Source organism: Neolamprologus multifasciatus, chromosome 8, assembly GCF_963576455.1.
Source record: "Neolamprologus multifasciatus chromosome 8, fNeoMul1.2, whole genome shotgun sequence".
Taxonomy (NCBI): domain Eukaryota; kingdom Metazoa; phylum Chordata; class Actinopteri; order Cichliformes; family Cichlidae; genus Neolamprologus; species Neolamprologus multifasciatus.
The window spans coordinates 22,987,575-23,012,978 of NC_140446.1; the positions used below are offsets into that span (position 1 = coordinate 22,987,575).

The 25,404-nt window shown below is 40.0% G+C and overlaps 4 protein-coding genes across 7 annotated transcripts in view; 2 read left to right on the top strand and 2 right to left on the bottom strand.

Moving 5' to 3' along the window:
* Nucleotides 1-5,960, bottom strand: part of pkd1b (polycystic kidney disease 1b) — a 37,766-nt gene extending 31,806 nt beyond the window's left edge. The window contains exons 1-6 of the mRNA XM_085170409.1: nt 4,858-5,960; nt 2,427-2,607; nt 2,054-2,247; nt 1,182-1,300; nt 883-1,030; nt 88-353 (exon numbers count right to left, since the gene is read on the bottom strand). Of these exons, the coding sequence (XP_085026535.1) occupies nt 88-353; nt 883-1,030; nt 1,182-1,300; nt 2,054-2,247; nt 2,427-2,607; nt 4,858-4,954 (1,005 nt within the window). The 5' untranslated portion in view covers nt 4,955-5,960. The remainder of the gene's footprint in view (nt 1-87; nt 354-882; nt 1,031-1,181; nt 1,301-2,053; nt 2,248-2,426; nt 2,608-4,857) is intronic.
* Nucleotides 5,961-7,357: 1,397 nt separating this feature from the next.
* Nucleotides 7,358-10,501, top strand: LOC146513123 (ankyrin repeat and SOCS box protein 12-like). 3 transcript variants are annotated; one of them, XM_085170434.1, is made up of 4 exons: nt 7,358-7,533; nt 7,858-7,893; nt 8,377-9,147; nt 10,162-10,501. In XM_085170434.1, the coding sequence occupies exons 3-4, from the start codon at nt 8,385-8,387 to the stop codon at nt 10,311-10,313; spliced, it is 915 nt and encodes a 304-aa protein (XP_085026560.1). In that variant the 5' UTR covers nt 7,358-7,533; nt 7,858-7,893; nt 8,377-8,384; the 3' UTR covers nt 10,314-10,501. The 3 variants fall into 3 exon arrangements, with proteins under 3 accessions (XP_085026560.1, XP_085026561.1, XP_085026559.1); XM_085170435.1 differs by lacking the exon at nt 7,858-7,893 and having other exon boundaries at nt 8,380-9,147; XM_085170433.1 differs by lacking the exon at nt 7,858-7,893 and having other exon boundaries at nt 7,360-7,533.
* A 175-nt stretch (nt 10,502-10,676) lies between these two features.
* On the top strand, nt 10,677-16,252 carry LOC146513124 (uncharacterized). The gene is made up of 5 exons (XM_085171033.1): nt 10,677-10,706; nt 13,794-13,906; nt 14,196-14,463; nt 14,625-14,747; nt 14,874-16,252. The coding sequence occupies exons 1-5, from the start codon at nt 10,677-10,679 to the stop codon at nt 15,231-15,233; spliced, it is 894 nt and encodes a 297-aa protein (XP_085027159.1). The 3' UTR covers nt 15,234-16,252.
* The window catches only part of slc39a11 (solute carrier family 39, member 11), a 186,505-nt gene continuing 176,569 nt past the window's right edge, over nt 15,469-25,404 (bottom strand). For both annotated transcript variants that reach the window (XM_085170430.1, XM_085170429.1), the window contains exons 7-10: nt 21,518-21,587; nt 19,386-19,484; nt 19,144-19,302; nt 15,469-19,037 (exon numbers count right to left, since the gene is read on the bottom strand). In XM_085170430.1, the coding sequence (XP_085026556.1) occupies nt 18,959-19,037; nt 19,144-19,302; nt 19,386-19,484; nt 21,518-21,587 (407 nt within the window). In that variant the 3' untranslated portion in view covers nt 15,469-18,958. The remainder of the gene's footprint in view (nt 19,038-19,143; nt 19,303-19,385; nt 19,485-21,517; nt 21,588-25,404) is intronic.

Below are 25,404 nucleotides of genomic sequence, written 5' to 3' on the forward strand. Positions count from 1 at the left end.
AACAAACACGATAATGTGTAAACAATTATTGTGGCATAAGTTTTAAAAGGTGCATTTTCCAAAAAGGTTGCAAGATAATCAACAAACCCTTATGGTGTTTAGCTCAAAAGTAGGGTTTATTTTCAGAGGCAGGTCTGCCACCACGTGATAGAACGGTGGTAAGTCGGAGTATCTCGGGGGTAAGGCAAAGCCCCGATTTCTGATGGCAGAGTCGTAGGTGCTGCATGGACTGGTGGTGAGCACGCATGCCTCCAGTAGATGGCACCAGTGCTGCCCTGTGCTGCAGCCCCCTGTAGTGTTACACAGCGGTACTGCTGAGCAGCAGCTGAATGGATTAAGGAGAGAGCTGCAGCCTGACAAATAAAAAAGCAGATTATCACCTACAGTATCAGACAAATACATCCTACACCTCCTTCACATTAGCACCTACTCAGCTCGACTCAACTTCACTCGGTTTTTAGCGTTTTCTATTAGGTGGTAACTTGGTTAGTAGTTGTACCTAGTCAGCCTGGGTTCCCATCAAGCTGAGTCAAGCAGAAAATGTGATGTCGATAGACTGCGTGCCATTGACGGGCCTGAGAGTGATGTCACTGAATAACCCAAGAGCCTGCATCCTTTTCTGACTCTCTTCTTTTATACTAAGTCTTACGAAAGGCCATAGAGTGACCAGCAGGTATACATCACCTCAGTGTCCTCCAGTTTGTGTTGTGTTTGTGTTGCATACAAATGACACACACTGCACACTGGGCCTTCCTATAACTATCCCGCCCACATTGAGGTGGTACTAAATTGTATTGACAAAATATCCCAAACTGAGTTGAGTGGATCTGAGCCAAGTAGGTGCTATGAAAAATTAGGCTTTAGTCACTGCTGTTTCAGTACCTGGAGGTACCAAGTGGTAGTTTGGGTTGCAGTAGGGCCGAAGTATCTGGACACGAGCCAGAAAGGACACAGGACTGGGCTGGACCACCAGTTCCACTGATAGCAACTGACCTGCATGACTGAACCACAAGCCTGGGAAAAGCTGCATCTGTGGGAGACATGGGAGCCTACTTATATACAAAAGTTGTGAGTGTTTCATCCTCTCCTTTCCCTAGTTTGGAATCACATAGCAGCCGTTCATCTTATAATATCCTATGATTCCTTGAGTCAGGAGTCAGTGATTAAGCACAATACTTTACCTCTACTGTGTGCCGTCCGATGTCTGGAACACTGGGAAGAAGCTGCACGTGGGTTTCCGCATATATGCCGGTCATGAGAGCCAATCCAATGAGGTAACTGTCTATCGATGGTAAAGGCGCTACAGGAAGATGAATGAAACAAAATCACCTCAGTCTGTTTCAAATGACATTTTTTTTATATATTTGACCTGACCCATTGAGGCATGGACTGCACTAACAACAGATCCTTCAAGTCCTGTGAGTTGAGAGCTGGGGGCCTCCATGGTATCCCACAGATGCACAATTACACTGAGATTTGGAGAACTTGGAGTCAGCACCTCAATTTTGCTGTCGTACTCAAACCATTCCTGCTTTTCTTTCCAAGCTCCTTGGACCAGTCAAGAAATACTATTTCCATGAAATGGTGTGCATGGCTGGCAATAATGCTTAGGTAGGTGTTACGTGTCAAAATAACATCCATATGGATCCACAAGGATTTCCAACAGAATGTTACCCAAAGCTTCACACTGCCTTTGTCAGCTTGCCTTCAACCCATATTACATCCTGGTGCCAGGAGTTCCCCAGGTAAGCGATGAACACATCCCACCCACTAACAATGTCATGATGAAGAGAATAATCAGTGTTATTCACTTCACCTGTCAGTGGTCATAATGGCAAGCTTGGTCGGTGTATATATTTGGCTTTGCCAAATTATCAGCATGTTCAGTCGAGCTGTGTTTTTCTGTTTCCAGAGCTTGAGCTCTGCTTTTGTTTGTTTGTTTGCCAGCTTGCCTGCCACCTGAAAACCTACCATACTGCCTGCATTCAGTTCTCCTTCCTGCTTTCACATTCATGCAAGTTTCTGGTGTCCTTTAGTAAAACAAAAATCTCACCATTTACTTCCATTTCACAGATGAAATGGTATTCTCCCGCACACTGGGCTTTCCTCCACCTTCCCAGGGTTCCCAGTGCCATCTGAGTGCACTCCCCTGGACTATCATCATCTTTGTCCCACCATATTGGACTTTGTGGCTGAACAACCCCTTCCTGGTCAGAGTCCTGCAGCCATACCCACACAGTGGTTTTCCTAAAATACAAAATGTTACACGTTCTGTGTTAAAGATTAAAAACAGGCTGACGAAGCATATCCTCCTCAGAACCAGGGTCATCATTAGTCCTCTACAGTAGACACACAAATCACAAAAAACAGAAAGTTTTCAGGAGAATATGATATGAATGATTGTGTATATTGTTCGTCAGACTCACACTGGAAAGGCATGGAGAAAGAAACTTTGAAGTTCTAGGCTGTCAGCAGCTGCTAAGTCCCCTCCCAGGGTTGTTCTGCATGAAGCCTGTGCTTCAAACCATGACACTGCCATCTCTGACAGCCAATAGCATCGTAGGCTGCTCAGGTGAACCTGACTGCCTTGCGGGCAGGGAATGTTCTCTGGAAAGCAACAGCAAAACTTAGCGAACCACATGCAAGGAGTACTTTCTCATGTGAACTCATGTGAATCATATCAGTGATTAGCTTTAAATCCAAAGACACATTTGACAGAATCACATTTCAGCTTTTAGGTTTAGCCTTGACATTGTGTTTGTGAGACTTCAAAGCACCTGCTGGTTTTATCAGGACATTTGAGCTACAGCACTGGTTTTAGGAGAGAAGCACTACATGCTCCATGTGTAATGTTCTGTGTGAAATACAGTCAATTTAGTGGGACAAACATTCCTCTTTAAAAGTTCTCTGTTACAAGTAAAATGCACACATTCAAACTGTGACAAGATCATCAGAAAAACTTGAGAAAAACTTTAAACTATGAAAAATTGAAGTATCCATTAATAATAATGGATTGCATTTATATAGCGCTTTTCGAGACCCTCAAAGCGCTTTTACAATTCCACTAATCATTCACACACTGGTGGAGGCAGCTACAGTTGTAGCCACAGCTGCCCTGGGGCGCACTGACAGAAGCGAGGCTGCCATATTGCGCCATCGGCCCCTCTGACCATCACCAGTAGGTGAAGTGTCTTGCCCAAGGACACAACGACCGAGACTGTCTGAGTCGGGGCTCGAACCGACAACCTTCCGATTTCAAGACAAACTGCCAACTCTTGAGCCACGATCGCCCCATTAGTCTCGTTTTACTCCTTTACTCTTTTTAGTCTCTTCAATCCTTTTTACTGGGCTGATGCACATCATAATTCTTAATCTGAAAGGTAAGTACAAATGTCAAATTAGCATGTAAACCATAAAGATTTAAGATTTCCCCCTGAACTGTTGCAATTGACTTACAAAATCAAATAAAAAGTAATTTTTACCTCATAATTGCACTCAGGTACAGGATCTTCTTTGCACTCAAAAATTATTATTTTATAGGCCTTATTACCATGAAGCGTTAATTTTAAATAAAATGTAGCTGAAATATATAAAATCAACAGTTTATTTATTGATAAAATTACCAAATATATGGTTGGTATAAATTCAATGGATACCTTTCAAACAAATTCCATTTGATCAGCTTCCATTAAATTTAATATTTGAAATACTTGCATTTCTTATGTAACAAATTATATGGGGAAAAAATGCATGTACTTTCATATTTAAAGTGAAAATTACATTTTGGGCATTTTTTTTCTTTTTTGAGAGCAGTCGCACAGAAGGAAGCCTCACATATTAAGTAGATCCTCTTGGGATTAAACCAGGAATCAAATATTCAAACTACTACAATGTCGAGATTTTGTGAAAAAAAGTTAAATAGTTGGTAAAAGCTGGTAAATATAATATAATATTCTTCAACCCTTCAGTGATTAAAAAAATGTATCATTATCAACAAGAATTTCTTGAACTACATCAGTTAAACTGTTGTTATTACCAGACTTTAGCCGCTAAGTTGGTGTTTAATAATAATGATTTTTTTTTAGACTTACAGGAGACAGCAGTTAATAGTTACATTGTGATAGCAGGATTTAATTTTGAAAGTCTGGCATTTTAACACATGCTCATAAACTCCTAAATAATGGAGCACTATCATTTGATGAAGAAGGAAGTTTTATTTTGGAAAAAAAAACCATAGCTTTAAAGCATCTACGAAAATATTTCATATTTTGGAAAAAAAAAAAGGTTAGTTTAAATAACACTTTTTGATTGGCTGGTACAAAACTAAACACAATGTCATCTGTCTTCTTCAAAAATATATGTTTAAGTTGTTTTCTATTACATTTAAGTATATTGCACTTCGTCTTTAACTCGGTTTAATAAACACCAACGTTATTAAGCTTTATTAAAGCTTTCTGCACTTTCTTGCAGTTTGTTAATGTGCTGACAAAATTCGTCCACAAAAGGCCACCAAGCTGGCAAAGTCCTCGCTAAGTAAGTACGCATTTCCAGGACTACGTTTCTGCCGCACACACAAGGTGAAAATAGGAGTCACATTCTCTTTAACATTAAACAAACAGCAACATATACAATAAAAGCCATAATGCATAATCCTTGCTGTATACTGACAACACATGTAACGTGGATGAAGAGTGCTACAACAATACTGTCGTATTCTGTGATCTCATCTTCAAATGTAACCAGACGTTTTCTGAATTTTGAAATTATTTTGAAATGTTGAAGCTGATACTGCAGTTTTTCCCAGAACACAGCTTTTCTTTTCTATTTAGTAACCTGGTACAAACTTAAGATTCTCACCTCCAGCAGTTGTGATCAAAACCATACAAATAATCCAGGGTAGCGAGTGTTTCTGCGGCACAAGCGTGGCTCTCATCTTGCCAAGCAAATCACGCATGGAAACAGAGCATTGTAGAAATTAATTCTCTCCTTGTATTACACTAGATTTGAAGATTCTCCTCATCTTAAATTTAGTGTCTTATCTTCCTTTCCATCCACTTCTGTGCCTTCTGCACACACACACACATCTCCACTGGGCCCTCCTTCCCTCCTCCTGTAGAGACACTATGAGTTATGGTGGTACTGTTGTTTTAAAGGCCTCTTCTCTGTTCTGCGTGAGCGCCTGGGTGACTTTTACTTTGTCTCTCAGCAACAGCTATAGAAGCAGAGTGGACAGAGGAGGCCTGAGCTGCTCATTACCATGTTGTAAAACCTCCTGGCACTCAAAGGAAAGAAGCAGACTCGCTTCAGGCTGGATGCAACTAAGGGTCCTGACAGAAACGAGCCCAAAGAGTCACTGCAGTAGTTGTTTTAGCTTCACAGCACAGTGTGGCCAAAAGATTTTTTTTTCTGTTAGAGCCAGAAAGGTCACTCTCCTGCAGTGTGTCCACACACTGTTGTCTCAGCAAGACCTCAACACTTACCCAACAAAGGCTCTGTGACGCACACGCAAAGACTAGATTTGAAAGACAGGATGCCATCCGGGTTGCCTGGAGAGTGAACAAATCATGTAGCGCAGGGGTGGGGAACTCCAGGCCTCGAGGGCCGGTGTCCTGCAGGTTTTAGATGTGTCCTTGATTAAACACAGCTTCTTTAAATGGTTAAATGACCTCCTCGACATGTCTTGAAGTTCTCCAGAGGCCTGGTAATGAACTAATCGTTTGATTCAGGTGTGTTTACCCAGGAGGAGATCTAAAACCTGCAGGACACCAGCCCTTCAGGCCTGGAGTTCTCCCAACCCTGATGAAGAGGGTGGCGATAACGTCACATTAACTTAGAAGTTTCTGTATTTTTCTTTTTCTTTCTTTCTTTTTTCTTTCTTTCCCAAGAACTTAAAATTCTGTAAAGGGACCAAAGTCACTGGTTTCTGTGAAGTATATAATAATCCAGTATTTATGGATTCAAATGGTTTTTTACCACAAAGCAGAAAAAAAATAACTCTTAAGTCAATTAAAAAAAAAACTTTACCCATACAAAACTTTCAGATTAAAATTTTGCTAATGTTCTACAGCATGTTGGTCAGCCTGACATGTTCGTGTAATGTTCGTGTTCTTTTTGGTTCAGGCACATTGCCTCCTACATATGTTCAATGTTTTTAGTCTTGTTTTATTGTGGTAAATGTACGAGTGTTTCCCACTTCTATTTGTATTAACTTCCAATGGGTTGTTATATTTTGTTTTATTATGTTATGTTTAGTTATGTTAAGAATATGTGATCTGAATTCATTAGTGTTAGATATTAATAATGTTGCATCCAAGCAAGACTGGGGCTATGTGGTGTCATCTTATATGGAAAATACTCCTGGTTCAAGACCAGAAGGATGCATGCCCAGCCTAAAAAAAAGGGAAAGGAATGTTGTGCCAAATCAAATGTGGATCCATCTGCTGTGGTGACCCCTGGGTGATGTAACCTTTCATGAAGAGTGAAACTAGCAAAAAACTTTTTTGAGAGAGAAAAACATCACTGAGGTTAATGAGGGAGGTGGAAACACAGTTGCAGACAATTAACTAAAGGAGATGGGGAAGTAATGCAAGCCACAGAGAATAACACTTACCAAAATATAACAGGAAGAGAGACACAACCCAATAGAGAATAAGATTAACTTAACACAACTAAACAGGGAAGGAGAAAAATAAAAAGACCGACACAAAGACGAGAGTGAAGGAACAGAAAGGGAACCATTAAGGGAACTAACAAATCTAAAGTCATTTATAACTAACCGAAAAACTACAGGCACAAATAACAATACCAGGAATCAGATGGGCTTACTCATAAGCGTAAGGCATTACAAAACAACATTATTGACATGTACATTAGACACTCATCAAAACCCAAAATGAATAATTAACTGAAAACACTGAAAACCATGGGTCCAAGAGCCAGGAAGCATGGCAAATATGGGATTTTATTCCATTTCATTTCACAATGTCAGTTTTCACCATGACTTTATGTATTTTTAACAAATTTTCCTTTTATTAACTCAGCAATGAAGTGAATAAAATTTTATCTTATGATTGAAAATGGTCCACTAAAAAAGTGCCTATGCTTTACCAGTTACATCAGACTGACCTATAGGTAACTGTGAACTGAAACAGTTACAGCACTAATAAAACTACAACTCAAAATCAAATTAAAGTTCCTCAAACTGTGGACTGCAGCTCATAAGTGTTCCCCAAAATAATTATCTGCATTAAAAATCAGATTTGCAAAAAATTAGATTTGATTTGCAAAAAGTCAGTTAATAATACTGTTTGTTGTCGTTGTTGTTGTTTTTACAATTTAATAGACTATTTATATATTTTGCTATTGCATCTGTTAAATATCTATTATGCTATCGATATTTATTTTAAGCTTCAGTTTGCCATTGCAAATAAAAGTCACTAGGGGGCAGCAGCGGTACGTCACACAAACACACCACCGAGGAAGAGCAGAAAACAGGAAGCAAAGAAGGAGGCTGTTGATGGTGACATTTCTTAGGTAATGTTAAACGAAGAAAACATAAGGGTTTAGCTTCGTTTCTTTGAAATAAGCACTGTTAAAGGATGGAGATGTTTGCGTACTAACGGGATATTTGGAATTTAATATCTAGTTGGGTTTTTTCAATGGGGTTTTAGGGTGAATATTAGCGAAGCTATTTATGGTCCGCGAATTAGTCCTGATAAGAAACGTTATACGTGTGTTTATGTTGTATGTCGTGTAGAGATGCGATGGGTACCTTCCTTAATATAAGAGGCATGAGTCGGCATGTACACAGTGTAAGAAAGTTAAACTAAATATGTCCCATTTCTTCCTACATTACAGCCTCACGGGGGAAAATCGCAGTACTTCTAATAAACGGTTGGTTTAATTATAAGAGCCTTTATGCCTTTTTATGCCGAAGGTTTCCAGAAGGTTTTATTTATCATAAACAAGCATAGATTGATTAATTGGATGCATAGTTCGGACGATTAGTTTTGCGAATATAAAATTGTAAAGATTTTGAATGAAGTTTTGTGGAAAAAGTCTTAATGACCAGCTTAAACTTTAACGCCTATATATACTATTTTTTTTTCCCGGAAATGGAATAATAACTTTATCTTGCCACTTTTATCCGAGTCAGATCTGAAGCCTTATTTATATTTCACCTGAACTTTGGATTCTATGTTTTGTTGTTGTTTTCTTTAATACAAAACACTGGTTGCTGATTTGGTGCCCTAAGGACACCAAATCTGTTTTGAGAACAGATGACGTTGACAAACAGAAATGCACTGCGGTGTTTGTATGAGGACCATACGTTTGTATATTTGGTGTGTTATTTATTCTCTGTCTTTGCATTTGCAGCAGGTTCTATGCTCAAGCTAAGGACCGCTGAAGAAGAGAAAAGGAGTTGTGAAATTTCCCAGCTGAGGCAGGCTGTGTTACAAAACAATGACAGACTCCTTGATGAGATGCTCTGCCAAGAAATCTACAAGAAAGTCATCAACTGCAGAGGTGGCTGGGGCATTGCAGGCACACCCCTGCATGCTGCAGTGTCTAAAGGCCACCTCAGCTGTCTGCAGGTCCTTCTAGCTCACGGTGCCATCATAGACTGCGTGGACGTCAAGGCCCAGACGCCGCTGTTCGCAGCCGTTCGAGGGAAATACCTTGACTGTGTCTTAACTCTCCTCAAAGCTGGCGCCAACCCCAACGGAAGCTCGTCCAACAACTGCTCGCCGGTCCTCACTGCTGCAAGGGAAGGCGATGCAGAGATTCTAAAGCAGCTACTAAAACACGGCGCTGAGGTGAACTCCCGCGCCAAAGTCTTACTGTGGACCTCGAGTGCCAGAGTCTCCAGTGGGCCGCTTTATTTGGCTGCTGTTTATGGACACATGGAGTGCTTCAAACTGCTGCTCCTCTATGGGGCAGACCCAGACTACAACTGCACTGATGCCAAGCTGCTGAGCTCTGACAAGCAGCCCAAAACTGTGCTGGAGATGTGCCTTAGGCACGGCTGTGGCGTGGAGTACATCCAGCTTCTGATCGACTTCGGTGCAAACGTCTACCTCCCCACGCTGATCATCGAGAAGTCGACGAAGCAGAACGAGGCTGTGGAGCTGCTGCTGCGAGAAAGAGGTGTCGGACAGATTCTTCAGCGCTTTTTCACTTCAGATCTTTAACACTACTGATGACGATGTAACTAAAGGAGTGCTAAAGTTTTATCTATAAAATAACTAAATTTATAATATGACTTTACAGATGCCTTCTAACATTTATCCTCCAGGCATCTCTTTGCTTTACATACTATATGTTTGACTAGCATTTGTATTTAACATGGGCAGCATGGTGGTTAGCACTGTTGCCGCACAGCAAGAAGGTCCTGAGTTCAATTCCAACATCAGGCCGGGTCTTTCTGTGTGGAGTTTGCATGTTCTCCCCGTGTTTGCGTGGGTTACCTCCGGGTACTCCGGCTTCCTCCCACCGTCCAAAGACATGCAGTTTGTGGGGATAGGTTAATTGGATAATCCAAATTGCCACTAGGTGTGAATGTGCGAGTGAATGTGAGTGCGAATGGTTGTCTGTCTCTGTGTGTTGGCCCTGCGACAGACTGGCGACCTGTCCAGGGTGTACCCTGCCTCTCGCCCTATGACAGCTGGGATAGGCTCCAGCGCCCCCCGCGACCCTGAAAAGCGAATGGATGGATGTATTTAACATTAACACAGTTTGTAGGTGTGATTTTTTTTTTTCCCCACAGTAAAAGCTAAAATTCTTAAATAATGTACTTACAATATGTATACAGCAGCAGTTATATGTTCCACTCAGTTTTATTTATATAGTGCCAAATCACAGCAGCAGTCACCTCAATATGTTTTACATTGTAAGTTAGAGACCCTACAATCAAACAACCACCGTTGAGTGAGCACTTGGTGACAGTGGGAAGTGAAAACTCCCATTTAACAGGAAGTGTCCTCTGCCAGACCCAGGCTCAGGGAGTGGCAGCCATCTGCCACGACCAGTTGGGGGATTGTTAAATATATGTTGGATGTCTTGTTTAGTAATAATAGTTACTGTAAACTTCATTAAATATAAATAATATTATTATCATTCATGATATATTGTGGGTATAACTTTGTTTTCTTTTGTCTCCAGGAAATCCAAAAGCTTTGACCTCACAGTGCCGACTTGCTGTGCGGAGACACCTCAGAAAGATCAACAAGATCAACTGCATCGACCAGCTGGAAATGCCCACAAGTCTCATCAACTTCTTGCAACACAAAGCAGCACCAGTCACTGTTCTGTAGATAGTGAAGGTTAAATTATTTTATGACCTGTGTTTTGTTTTGTTTTTTATTTTAGCTTAAGCTTTTATTTGCAGGATTTGAGCCCCGTTGTCCTCTTTTTAAAATGGCTTCTGTGTGAGTATGCATTGTTCTTGCTCTTAAGACTGGTTCTTCAGCTAAAAGAATAAAGGTGGATTATTGTTGTGGAATTGTAGTTCTTACACTTTAACTATCCAAGGTGTGCCCAATACTCTAATGAACTGTTACAAAGGCTGTTTGCACTGGAGTTCCCAGTGCAGTCACGTTCTTCTCCTTAATGATTATATTCAGAATAATATTTTCTGATTCACACGGAAATTTTACTTTACACTCGATTCGTGAGTTATGGAGTGTCGAGACCTGATGGAGGATCTGGTATCTACCTCAGGATCGTGCAGTCTCACCTCTCAGAGATCCATCACACAGAGACTGATGTTAGTAAATGTGTTCAAGCCCAGTTCCAAAGAAGAAGTTGTTATGCTTCGTGACACTCAAAGTTGGGATTAGGCTGTAAAAGTAAGTGGTACTAAATAGAAACGGCTCGTTTGTGCCTCTGTCCCACTGAGCTGTCAACAAAGACTTTGATCCTCAAATATTTCCAAAAGAACAGTGACCTTAGGCAAAGTCCTGTTGCTTTGCACATTATCACATGATATGATGATATTATATAAATGAAATAACTGCCAAAAACCAGGACAAAATTTTTTTTAAGGGAGTCAGACTACATTCATCTGGTCTAAAAACAAATACTAAATGAGAGGGGAGGAACTGACATATGAATAAAAATGGACACGAAGAAAAATTATATGAAGTTTGCTAAAATGAGAGACATTAATCTCCAAAATTAAACAAACTAATTATTATCTTAAATATACAGTGGGGCAAAAAAGTATTTAGTCAGCCACCGATTATGCAAGTTCCCCCACTTAAAATGATGACAGAGGTCAGTAATTTGCACCAGAGGTACACTTCAACTGTGAGAGACAGAATGTGAAAAAAAAATCCATGAATTCACATGGTAGGATTTGTAAAGAATTTATTCGTAAATCAGGGTGGAAAATAAGTATTTGGTCAATAACAAAAATACAACTCAATACTTTGTAACATAACCTTTGTTGGCAATAACAGAGGTCAAACGTTTACTATAGGTCTTTACCAGGTTTGCACACACAGTAGCTGGTATTTTGGCCCATTCCTCCATGCAGATCTTCTCAAGAGCAGTGATGTTTTGGGGCTGTCGCCGAGCAACACGGACTTTCAACTCCCGCCACAGATTTTCTATGGGGTTGAGGTCTGGAGACTGGCTAGGCCACTCCAGGACTTTCAAATGCTTCTTACAGAGCCACTCCTTTGTTGCCCGGGTGGTGTGTTTTGGATCATTGTCATGTTGGAAGACCCAGCCTCGTTTCATCTTCAAAGTTCTCACTGATGGAAGGAGGTTTTGGCTCAAAATCTCACGATACCTGGCCCCATTCATTCTGTCCTTAACACGGATCAGTCGTCCTGTCCCCTTGGCAGAAAAACAGCCCCATAGCATGATGTTTCCACCCCCATGCTTCACAGTAGGTATGGTGTTCTTGGGATGCAACTCAGTATTCTTCTTCCTCCAAACACGACGAGTTGAGTTTATACCAAAAAGTTCTACTTTGGTTTCATCTGACCACATGACATTCTCCCAATCCTCTGCTGTATCATCCATGTGCTCTCTGGCAAACTTCAGACGGGCCTGGACATGCACTGGCTTCAGCAGCGGAACACGTCTGGCACTGCGGGATTTGATTCCCTGCCGTTTTAGTGTGTTACTGATGGTGACCTTTGTTACTTTGGTCCCAGCTCTCTGCAGGTCATTCACCAGGTCCCCCCGTGTGGTTCTGGGATCTTTGCTCACCGTTCTCATGATCATTTTGACCCCACGGGATGAGATCTTGCGTGGAGCCCCAGATCGAGGGAGATTATCAGTGGTCTTGTATGTCTTCCATTTTCTGATGATTGCTCCCACAGTTGATTTTTTCACACCAAGCTGCTTGCCTATTGTAGATTCACTCTTCCCAGTCTGGTGCAGGTCTACAATTCTTTTCCTGGTGTCCTTCGAAAGCTCTTTGGTCTTGGCCATGGCAGAGTTTGGAGTCTGACTGGTTGAGGCTGTGGACAGGTGTCTTTTATACAGATGATGAGGTCAAACAGGTGCCATTCATACAGGTAACGAGTGGGGGACAGAAAAGCTTCTTACAGAAGACGTTACAGGTCTGTGAGAGCCAGGGATTTTCCTTGTTTGAGGTGACCAAATACTTATTTTCCACCCTGATTTACGAATAAATTCTTTACAAATCCTACCATGTGAATTCATGGATTTTTTTTTCACATTCTGTCTCTCACAGTTGAAGTGTACCTCTGGTGCAAATTACTGACCTCTGTCATCATTTTAAGTGGGGGAACTTGCACAATCGGTGGCTGACTAAATACTTTTTTGCCCCACTGTATATATCAAAAGAAAGGCAAAAAAGTTAGATTTCTAACATTTTCTTGTGACAACACCATGCAAGAATATTATTTTGTCAGTGGTTATTTCGTCCTGTCTCTTATCTATTCAGTATGTTGACATAGGTCTTCATTGGTGCTTTGTGACCTTTTACCTTTTCCGTTCAACCATTTAAACCTGAACCTCAAACATTGAAGGAAATAACCACCGACACTGCTGCTGCTGCTAACTTCTAATCTTTAGGTGAGTTGATACCTAACAGCTTCAGTTTGTAATCCTGTTGCTTCTTAGCCTGGCACATTCTACAAAAATATCTTTTAAAAGCAACACCCATCCAAAAAAACAAAACAAAAACAAGAATATTTATGTCTGATATATGTTTAGGAAGGGTGCAAGAAGGATGTGATTTGTACTTACTGTGTCCCAAAGGGCAGATCACTAGCAAAAATCTTTAAGCACTTTTATTTAGGCTTTTGCATGAGCTCTGTTTCTCAAAATGAGAAAGAGTCAAAGAGACAGTCAAAGAATTTCCCAAAATGTTCAGATTATGACATTTTTTTGTAGAATATGTTAAAAGATTTTATACTTGGGGAAATTGCTTCTAAAATCCTACACAATCATAATCAGCACATTCAGTGGAGCCCGACTAAAGTCAGATGAGCACTAAAGTTAGGATTTATCTTCTGTGTAAATCAATATGTGAACAAGATGTGGCCACAACCATCTAAAGATATATATATATGTGTATATATATATATATATATATATATATATTTATTTATTTATTTATTTGCTGGTTGTTGTGCTACAAGAAAGAAAGACAGAAATCTTCTTGTTAAACCATTGAAAAAACAAGGGGGAAAGTCCATTTAAATAAGTTCCAAAAAAACATGTTTATGATTTCAAAGATTGTTAAAGATTCTGTCTTAGATAATGTAAAAAAAAAAAATTAAAGCTTTTTTTCTTTGTTACACTCATGACAGCAACTAAACAGGAAATGGGTCAAACACTATCTCCAGAGCAGGAGGAGATGGCCTGTGAAATCTTTGCTAATATATCTATATGCTTTACAGCTGGATGAACTTAAAATTGACAGGTAAGCAATTCCACAACCAAAAGACAACTAGTGTCCTTTAGCATTCCATTCGACATGATTACGTTCCAGTTTTAATGATGACATTCTGTTCAGCAAGATGAAGTTCCATCAACAGGATAACATTCCGTTCAAGATGGTATTTGGTAAATTTTAAAACTGAAATAAAATGGGCAGTAAAAGTTAATCAATAGTTAATTAAAATATAATAAAAGCACGAGCTAATTTTTCCTCCACTCAGTAAGAGTTCCTTGTAGAGTGCTACACTAATGGGAAAAAAATGTCCTCTCAGTTCCCTGCAGAGATTCTCTGGGCTCAACTCAGCTGAAGAGCTGAACAATTACAGAGACCAGGTCTTGTACCGTGGAGAACAGGTTGCATCTGTTGTGAGAGAGGTGGGGAATGTTCTAGGTGGGCTCAGCGTGGTGCCTAATGCTGTCGGACTGGGAGCTCTCATCATTTCCTTGGCCTTAGACGTGGTCGCCAAAAGCCTAAACAAAGAAACCATGGGCACAGCTGAAATGTTAGAGAGGGTGTTCGCACAGGAGAAGGCCAAGGAGGTAAGAACTTAAGAACTTAGCACTTAAAAGTGGTGTTCATTGGGATGCGTAATGTAGCTAAATAAACTAATTCACTTTTTTTCCTTGTAAAAAAAAAGTCCTGCTGATCAACACACAAAATTTGCCCTAATGAATGTTAACATTCCTCCTTAACTGTGCAGGTGCGAGATCTGATGCACGAGTATTTGAAGCGTATGCAGATCAACCTGAGAGACTCACAACTTCAACTCTCTGACACCCGTCAAATTGAGATTGCTCTTAGTGCCCAGCTCACACGGCTAAAGGTACGAAGCTGCCAGCTTTCATTTGTAACAAATCATCCCTGAATAGGGGATTTTACAGAAGTATTAATGTATAGAAATGTTCATAATTAACCCTATGATGCCGTGTACTCCAATTTCTTTTCTAAGAACTCCATGCTGATAGATGAACATATGGACACTCAGTTTCTGAAGCAGTGGGTGAATGGAGCTGCCTTCCACACACAGATGCTGATCCATCAGGCTCGTCTACAAAGTGCAGGAGAACCTGATGGATCCAGAGCCGTGCATGCGGCACAGATTTATCAGCAGGACATGAACCGTCTGATGGAGAAATTCAAGACCTTGCTTAGAAATGGTGATGATTCTCAAAGGATCAATAGGGCAATAGAGGTTCTGTTTTCTAAACCTCAGATTTCCTGGACGAGGGATTATTTTTCAAAACTGCAAAGAAATATTCCAGCTCTTGTGAGGCAAAATGCTAACTTTGTTATCAAAACCAGATTTTGATCGTCAAGCATCAAGCCACAAGCAATAAACTAAAATATTTGAAACAAGTAATTTTTTTGTGGCCAGAACAGTTATGTAAGGGTCCAGTCTGATCTACAGGCCCGGGAATCCAGTGGAGGAAAATATATTTTTTATCTTGGCCAGTGAAACCAATCCGACCAAGAAAATCAGTCGCCAGTCAGTTGGTCTTCCCAATTCTTTTGTCCTAAATCTCTTTCATTTTTACTGCAATATACTGCTCTCTGATGGCTTTGTGTTTGTGTGTTTGGTTTGGTGTTTTGTTTTTTTTTTTAGTTGCTCATGTGAAGCACTTTGTAATTTGGATTTTGTTTAAAGTAAATGGATAAGCCATATACAATTGGAAGGAATATGGGTAGAGTTTGGTTTTAAACCTTTGTGCCATCGCACCAATATTTGTTACTTTCTCAGGACTTGAATAACATGTTTACTATCTTGTAAATTGGTTTTATTCAAAAGCCCATCTATATTTGTAAAAATCATGATTTAAGCTCTGCATGAAAGGGAAACGTGTCTATAATTACATTCCTAAGCTTTCCTTAGATGAATTGCTTAAATGAAAAAGTGGCCCACAGACCTATTCCAGAAAGTATAACAACCCCGTTTATGATCTACATTTTTTTACCAATGCATTGATGTTACATTAGAGTCATAAAACAGAGTTAATGACCATAATTATTAGAGAGTGGATGCTGAATTTGATGCTTTTCAGAATCACCAAAATATAAACTTGAAGGATAGATTTGACAAGTACTGTAGTCTGTGTTTGGTTTATATCTGCTTTTACTAGCATGTGAATGACTCTGCAACAAGTCATACATGTTTCTCTTCATCATTGTGTTACTTCCTTAAATTGGTCCAAACATGCCAAATAAGTAAGAATGGGTTACAGCACAATGGTGGTTCCTCATCAGTGTTAATATCATTGACTAATAAATCTCTTCATGTTATTCCTGATGGAAACAAAACAATAAATAAATAAAAACGAATGTAAAAAAAAAGTATAATGAAATGTCTTGGCACTTTCTTTGACAAATAAAAATGAATGAATGAAAAAGGAGAGACAAGCTTCAACCAGAATGAATTAATTTTCCTAGAGAGGCGAGACGAGTTTGGACAATTTGATCTGCCCATGACAAACACGTTGGAAGGAAGAGATGCTCCCACACTTCCTGTTGCAAAATATCAACACTTGGGAGGAAGACAAGAGCAAACAGATGGACACATTTCACATTTTATTTCAAGGAAAATAAGACACTTTGTAAACCATGTGGACCAACTTTCACCGTAAAAACACGACAGACTTTTACACTTTATATTTTACTCAAATCAAATTCAGATTTAGTCTTCAATAATCTAAGTAGTATTTAGTCAAGTAATTTTTTTTCCTAAATCGTGGCTAAAACTGAATGAAGTTTTAGTCAAAAGACAATGATCAAAACTAAATCCAAATTTGCTCTCATAATGAACAGATCCTGAACTATTTGAACTATTTCACATAAAGACGTTCGCTCAGCTTCATACGTGTCTTTTTTCTCTTGACCTGGTCGTCTCAGAAACACAGCGCTGACTGTGTGCGCAGGAGCAACACCCATCTGCTGTTTAAGCTTTCTGTTTGTAAGAGCCAGCCAATATTTTCACATTAAATTACAACAAAATTCTTTAATTAAAAAAAATGTATCAATGTTAATAAAAGTCTTTTATTTTCAAACCATCTACCCTGCTTCTACCCATCACCCCAGCAACAGAGCAACTGAACAAAAAACTCCCAGTAACACCAGTCTGTATGCAGAAGAACTGCTTGTTTAGTCCAATCTTTAAATTTGAAAGACTGCTCAAGTTTGCTGCAGGCTGACAGCACCTGTTCTGTCTCTCGGTATTATCCTTATTGCTGTTTAAGGGAGGAGCGGTGCTTCAAAGGATAGTTGCAGATTTCTGTCAGAATCTGCAGATTATACAGGACAAGTAAAATGTTCACGTCTCTCCAACGTTGTCTTCCCAACAGTTTCACTAACATCCACACTGGATGGCCAGGAAGTATGGCCTGATTTCCTATTATTTTGGTATTTTTGTCATACTTAAATGTTTCAGATCATCAAACAGATTTAAATAGTAGACTGAGAAAACACACGTAAGCACAACATGCAGTTTCTAAATGAAGGTGTTTATTATTAAAGGGAAAAAAATATTTGAGAAAACACTCTGTGGACTGACAAGACAAAAGCTGAAGTTTCTGGAAGGTGTGTGTCCCATTATACATCATACCAACAGTAAAATATGGTGGTGGTAGTGTGATAGACTTTGTGGTAAATGGAATCCTGTCGTCTACCAAAACATCCTGAAGGAGAATGTTCGACCTTCTGTTTGTGACCTCAAACTGAAGCACACTTGGGTTCTGGAGCAGGACAATGATCCAAAACACACCAGCAAGTCCATCTCTGAATGGCTTAAGAAAAACAAAATAAAGACTTTGGATTGGCTTAGTCCTGACCTGACTCTGATTCAGATGCTGTGGTATTACCTTAAAAAGCTGGTTTATGCTTGAAACCCATCCAATGAGGCTGAAATAAAACAATTCTGCAAAGATGAGTCGGCCAAAATTCTGTACAAAATACTGTAAAAGCCTCATTGCCAGTTAACACAAATGCTTGATTGCAGTTGTTGCTGCTAAGAGTGGGCCAACCAGTTATTAGGTTAAGTGGGTAATCACTTTTTCACACAGGGCCGAGCAGGTTTGGATTTTTACCCTTTCCCTAATAATAAACACTATCATTTAGAAACTGCATTATTTGTTTATCTTTCTCTAATGTGGTTCAGATGAAACAAGAGGAGGAGGGCAAACACTTTTTCACACCACTGTATATGGGTTACATTTTTTTATGGCCATTTTGCTGTACACTATTGTGAGAGGTACTTTCATAGATTACAAAAGGTTAGTCGATGAACAAATACAAGATCTTATGACACGGTAAAATCAAAAGGTCTGAAAATAGACTACTGTTCAAATCAAATCAATACCGACAACACCACATCTCAAAATAAAAGCATCATAATCCCGGGACATTAGATTGCGTGTTTGAAATATTTAGGTTGAACATGTTCCATTAAAGAGCATGTAGCTGCAAAGTGTCATATTTGAAATGCCATAATTCAACACACCATAATCATACTGTCTGGTTTCTTAATGATGACAAGACGACTGATGTAGAAATGTTGTAATTATTTATTTTCACTCCCATACAACAGCAAGCCAAACACCAGAGTTCAAGTATCATGATCATTAGGGAAATGGACGAAACAAAACCCAACACATTCATTTTAACTTAACAGAACAGAAATTATCTGTACTTATAATATTGTTTCTAAACTTAAAAGCTACAAAGTCCCAACAAAACATTCTCCAGCCCTGGAATATGAATATTCATTTAAATATTCAGAAATTAATTCCTTAATGAAATATCAGACATGAAAAACATGTCAGCTGCTCTCAGGAAATCACTGTTAAAACGTGAATGACAAAAGTTAAAAGTTCAAGTATGATCATCCTTCCAAACCTGATCAATTTTATGATCAACAATTAAAAATAAATGCATAAACAGTGTTTGAGAATCAAACACTAATTTTGGTCCCCCTTTTACTTAAAATACAAGTTGCATCATGATGACGACATCATGTCCTGTGAGGGATCGCCGGTCCTCATGGTGATCTCAGCCTAGACCCACATCTAGTGACATCATCACTACAAAGCCTAGGATGGAGGTCCAGGATGCCAGCTTTCCGTTTCCACTGGTGATGCCAAGTTGAAGCAAAGGATAATAGATTAGACTTCTTGCACAAGTAATCTAGCTTTGACCCCCCCACCCCCAAAATAACTCCTCCTTTGCACTCTTACCTGACTTGCGCCTCAGGTATGATGTCATCCACCACCACATAGACCATCGCCCCGGCAGCAAATGCCAACGCGTACGGCAATAGAGGTTCTGCCAGAACAACAGCTATGGCGCCGAGTAGCCCGGCAATAGGCTCCACCATACCGCTAAGCTGACCATACCTGAAGGAAGAACACCAACAATGAAGGCAGCTGCACATTGTTCGAAGATTGACACAGTGAGTAGAAACCTGTGTTTTCCCTACCAGAAGGCTGTCCATGTTGAGACCCCTGACCCGCGGAGGGGCAGGCTCACTGCCAGCCCTTCAGGGAAATTCTGGATTCCGATACCAATGGCCAAATTTCTGATGGAGCACAAACAATCAGTCACCCAACTTTTCTTTACAAGAAATATTATGAAATATTAAGCTGGCCACCAATGGTGCCATGATGAAGTGGGAAGACAAGAGTGAAAGTCTTCAGGCTGAAAGGACAACATTGAGTATAAACTCATTGGTATTGCATGAAACCTTTTTTATATTTGTAAATGTTAGGAATTTTGTAGATAATTTGTGTGCAACCTTTATGCTTACATCTGCATCAGATCTACGTTGTAACTTGCGCCATAACTGGAACCCCATTTTAACCCTACACCGCAACCTTCTACGTAACTTGACGTACACCTCCCAAGAAATGTAACTACATGTAGGGTGGATGCACACGATAACAACTTGAATGGTGAGGAAGGTTTCGGTGTAGGGACAAAAGGAGTTTCCAGATACTGTGTAATTTATCACATAGATTTCCCAAATTTGAAACTTTTGTAATAATCAGTCGTCAGACATTGAAGCCAAACCAGAGTAAACTGTTCATTTGGCTAGCTTTGATGTGTCTCCCAGCACAGTGTCAAGGAGGAGATGGGCTGTTACTCCAGGAGAGCTGGATAGGGCCGCAGGTCCTCAACTCAATAAACAGGACTGGTATCTACTCCTTTGGCAAGGAGGAAAATGATGAGCTCTGCCAGAGCTCCAACAGGACACTGGTGTCAAAGTCTCTGACCAAAAAAAAAAATCTTCATGAAGGTGGGCTGAGGGCCCAGCGTCCTCTACTGGGCCCTGTGCTTAATGCCCAGTGCCACGTAGCCCGATTAGCATTTGCCATTAAATACCAGAACTGGAAGGTCAACCACACAGATCAGAGGAGGTTCACCCTGAGCTTGCTCCCAAGCTTCAGAAAGGGTCTGGATAAGCAGCGGGGACCAGTTTGGTTTGTTTGCCATGGGTCAGTGATGGTGTGGAGAGGCACGTCCATGGAGCGGGACCCAGATGTCCACAGGTTAGGCAAAGCCACCCTGACTGCTATTACGTATTGGGATGAAATCCTTGGGCTCATTGTCAGACCCTACACTGGTGCAGTGCGTCCTGGGTTTAACAATATTTTTTAATAAGTGCTGCAGCCTGTGTTTAATCAGTATCTACAAGTGTAGTTTAACTCTGGTTTATAACTGCTTTTGGTAGTGTGTGTAACTGAAACTGCAATCACACTGTCAGCAGATCAAAGTGTTACCTTGTTTCTATTTGTTAAAGACCTGATTGTTTTCAATCTTAATGCCTTTTCAGATGCACAGATAAACATGCAGCTGCTTCAAGAGACGAGGCTGCTGGCTTAGAAAAGGTTTGCTGGGATCTCCAACTGTATGGCCAGTACCAGAATATAACCACTAGGTGTCAGCAGCACACAACAGAGCATAGTTATGGGATTGCATGGAAACACACTAAAGTAATCAAACCCATCTTCAAAGGGGAACTTATTTCCAATCATTTATACACTATTACATTGTTGGATACTCATATTAGCCATAGCCAACATTTCAAATACTAAGGTTAGTTCTTTAAACGCTCATCTCAGCTTTGTGTGATATCAAGATGAGAGGATATCGTGATTGCGATTATTTCAGACACACAGCACTAAAGTCCCCTCTCTTGCTGTTAAAATTTTGAGTTTATGAGGAGCGGCCAATCAAAAGACAGCTCGCTGTAAAGGGAAATAACCTAAAACTGAGAACAAATTATAGATTATGGGTTTCTCCTCCCTTCTTTTGAACTGTGAATTGTCCAAAGCTCATAAAAACAATATGGAGCTAAAAATGAGCATAAGAAAAGCCAACCATCAGCTTCAGTATTAAACTCAACTATCTGAAGTTTTTAATGTAGTAATAATAACCAGTCAGAGAGCCTGTGAACAGATAACCTCAACCAAAACTGTCTCCAGCTGCAATGACGGATAAAATGCTCAACAGCCAAATTAACAGACCAATCAACAAACCAAGAATCCATTTTTCACAACTTCAGAAAGGCCGTGTGTTGTATTTGTTTCTCGGGTTTTACATCAGTCTTACCTGGCACTCTCAAAGGTAGCAGATGTTGTCTTTCCTACAGCTCCAAAACCAACACCTACTGCCAAGCCCTCTGCAGAGACACAAACAGTTGATCTTTGTTAGTCTATGTCCTTGGGCTTCTCTGTTACACAGGAATAAGAACAGTTTAAGAGGATGGATGAAAGAAGAACATCTTGGCAAACTGTAGATGATAACAAAATACGTGAAGAAAATCAGCATGGACAGAAAGTCTGTGTACTGTGAAAGAAAAATACTAGGTGCTGTCTTTTCAAACAGGAAACCGATCTATTAACAGCAAAACGCCTGTGGAGGTTCCCAGTCTGAAGGATGGCCTTGCTGTTTACAAACAGATTTCTATTATGAAACCTGCTATTCGTGGATATGCAGCCCTTGTGGGATGGAGACTGTAGATTGAAATATGATTGCTGAACTGCTGATCTGTGACTGAGTGTAAATATGAGAAATTAGGTCTTGTGTTTTTTTGTTTTTCCCTATAAGGTGCTGGGAATTGTCTGCTTTAGATGCTACAGACAGTGAGGCTGTAGAAGGGGAAAGCCGCTTTATCTGTGCTGTGAGGGTTTCTTTAAAGTTGGGACCAGTGTGTAGAGCCAGTCTGTCTGCCTCTCTGCACACTCTGAGCAGCAGCCCTCTCCTCTGATGTCCCATTTGTCTCATTTGTCATGCCTGCCACATATATTTAAAGTACACACTATTCAAACTGAAAGTGAAAAGGTCACAGGGTATCTATAATGAGTGTCTGTGTGTGTGTGTGTGTGGCCTGCTTCAAACACTGACAAGCAAACACATCCTGTCATGCCATTAACAGCTATGTTGTTACAAAGCTACAACCTGCTGATTCATAGTCTCTTTATTTATTTATTTTCTTTATGCACAGCGAGGATTTAAAGAAACAAAGCAGGAACAAGAATCAAGGGTAAAACTGCCTGGAGGAGGTTTGCACAGCACTTAGAATCACGTGTGACACACTGATTAAATTACAGGAAACATTTAAAGTACCATTAACAAATGTTTTTCTTTACTAATTTTTGCTGTGTTTGTTAATCCAACCTTTTATCTACAGACACAGCGTGTTACCTTCTTAATACTGGCTTCTTAGTAACCAAATTAATGCTTTTTAACAGAGTTCAGCCTAAATTGTACTTTGAGAGGGTCACAGAGGGTGTGACTAAAATAAAAGGTAACATCATGGTTTCTGCTCTTTTGCCAGCTTCTATTCATTTCTTTACATTTTATTTATTAATTTCGAGCCCCTCCCTGAGCCTGGTTCTGCCGGAGGTTTCTTCCTGTTAAAAGGGAGTTTTTCCTTCTCACTGTCCCCAAAGTGCTTGTTCATAGGGGGTCATATGATTGTTGGGTTTTTCTCTGTATGTGTTATTGAAGGGTCTACTTTACAATATAAAGCACCTTGAGGTGACTGTTGTTGTGATTTGGTGCTGTATAAATAAAACTGAATTGAATTGAAGTATGACTGAGCTCCAGCAGGCCTAAATTACCTCATGTTCTAATAAATAAGCTGCAGAGTCCACGGTAACATTTATATTTAATTTTTTTGTGTGCAAAACTCTTGAGCCACTTCTCATTTCTGTATATTTTGTTAGGAAAATGGGAAGCGCGTGCAGCGATGTACTGAAACAAACACATGGAAATACAGAATATAAGCCAGAATTTGTACAATATTTAGGAGGTGAAAGTCAATATGTGGTATGCTCAGCTTGTTAGGGACATTAAAACTCTTCTTTAGATGTTGGCTGCCTGTTGTTTTGTTCGCTTTCAGGATGATCCCACACTGCTTAAAAAAGTTGAGGTGCGGCCAATCCAGACTGATCGTGTTCCATTATGTCATTTCTCGTATGCTTTTACAGCACTGGCAGTGTTTTTGACATCATCATCATGCTGAAAAATGAAGCCGTCAGATGCTTTCCAGCTAGTATTGCATGGTTGAAAAAAATATTTCCTTCATTTTTAACCTAATCACCACCCCCCCCGGCCTGGATAAAAGCCAGAAATCCTGACCGAGCCTCCGCTCCGTTTTACAGACAACTGTAGGCACTCACTGCATGTCTCTCTCGGCGTCCTCCTTAAATATTGACCACCATTTAAACCAAGAATTGACATTTGACTCCATAAAACCTGTTGCCGCTGATTTTCACTCCAGTTCTCGTGTCATCTCTCATACCCCAGATTCAACCCGATTTCCATTCTTTAAGTGCGTCTTAAAGACGACAGACGCTCAGTCATTGAGACCATTTCTGATGATGATAATGAGTGATGGTGATCAACTGAAGAGCCAGGTGTATCACTCAGGTCCTGTCAGCTGAACTGATTTCCTCTGACGTCAGATACTGTTCTACCGATAATCATCAACTCAGCCACATTTTATTATGTTCTCTATTTGTCAAGTTGTTAAAGGTTTTTTAAGGACACACTGCATACCATGAAACATGAAACATTTTCAGGGATCACCTCTTTCCTGCCAAAATACTGTTTGATGTTTGTCAGACTGTGTTTGCGAGCTGTCTGTCATTTGAGTTAGGTAAGTTTTTTTTATGTTCAGCTGATTCATAGGTCAGTGTTAAGTGGGTTAAAAACCAGGACTGAAAATGAGTGAGAAAAACTCTCAAAAGCCTGGAGAACTGGTGCTCAAGACACAACACAGGGTACTTTAGTAATTTGTCCTGTTGTAGAAACAATCTTGAAAGAACAAAGTTTTCTGATCTTCTCTTGGTAATTTCAAAGGGTTTAAAACACTTTTTCTTCTAAAAGTATTTCACCTCTTGTATACAAAAACAAGTAGAATGTGAATAAGAGAGATAAATGAAGCAACAAGAAGATAAAATAAAGAGTGGAAAGCTAACTCAGAGGCTTTTCTAGGAACCAGATGTCCCTGCAAAACAGACTTCTCCAGCTGAGGTACCACTTCATCACAATCTAACACCTGTTATTACCTCTCATAACGACACATACTAGTTCTTATCAACCTCCCGCTGGCTCATTACAGGCAGACACAATGTAGTGGCATTGTGTGGAAAAACCCACCCTTTGGGTACGCTGTGGGTCTGCTTTACTATCCATCTTAATCCTCTGAAACAGTCTGAAATGCCGAAGGGCCGGTAAAAAATCTGGCACTGAAAAACCTTCAACTGTGTTTGAATAAAACATAAGCTGTGAGAGTTTCACTGTTTGGAGCTGCTTGAGGCACACTAGAAGTTTTCAAAATCAGCTGCTTTAAATGCTAAGGAAATTACATCAGCTACTTGGATAACACCTAAATAATTAGGATGAGTTTCAGCAGTGACTGATTATTTGCCAGACTTTTGTCTGCTCTTTTGAATGAAGAATTAGAGTTTTCTGACAACAGCTGCTGACCTCTCGTCCTGCTTCACAGCTGAAGAGTCCACTGGGCTGGAAGCTTTTCTTCCAAAGAACAGTCCAGAGCTAGCAGGGGAGCGGTAAACACTCACACACCTGTCAGGTTTTATCCCTGAGCCCTATGTTTTACTGTCTTTGCTTGCATCTCGTGGCATTTAAATGCAAACCTTGTGGATTGTTAAAATACTGTGGAGGAAAAAAAAATTCTTGTACCTTCCTGACATCCTCCACAAATCAAGTCTTAGAAGAAAGGCTGAGTAGGAATAAACTGCACTGTTTTATTTTATCGAGTTTATTATTTATTCTTCATTGAAATCTTTTGCCGTGCGCAGAAAACAATAGGTCACCAACCTCGATCACCATGGAAATTGTGAATCATATGCTATGGCCTTTACAGTCACCATTCTGTGTCAGCTCACACTCTCCACCACTGCCATCGAACACTAAAGGAGGGAATATTTTCTGGAAACACGGCGTTCCTCCCCTCAGTTTAAATT

Bases quoted from the DNA above. Each gene is read 5' to 3' on its own strand.
- LOC146513124 (XM_085171033.1), top strand. From the start codon at position 10,677: ATGGAGTGTCGAGACCTGATGGAGGATCTG. The intron at 14,464-14,624 runs GTAAGAACTTAA...TTAACTGTGCAG, and splicing joins CACAGGAGAAGGCCAAGGAG to GTGCGAGATCTGATGCACGA. The intron at 14,748-14,873 runs GTACGAAGCTGC...TTCTTTTCTAAG, and splicing joins CCCAGCTCACACGGCTAAAG to AACTCCATGCTGATAGATGA.
- LOC146513123 (XM_085170434.1), top strand. From the start codon at position 8,385: ATGCTCAAGCTAAGGACCGCTGAAGAAGAGAAAAGGAGTTGTGAAATT. The intron at 9,148-10,161 runs GTGTCGGACAGA...TTTTGTCTCCAG, and splicing joins GCTGCTGCTGCGAGAAAGAG to GAAATCCAAAAGCTTTGACC.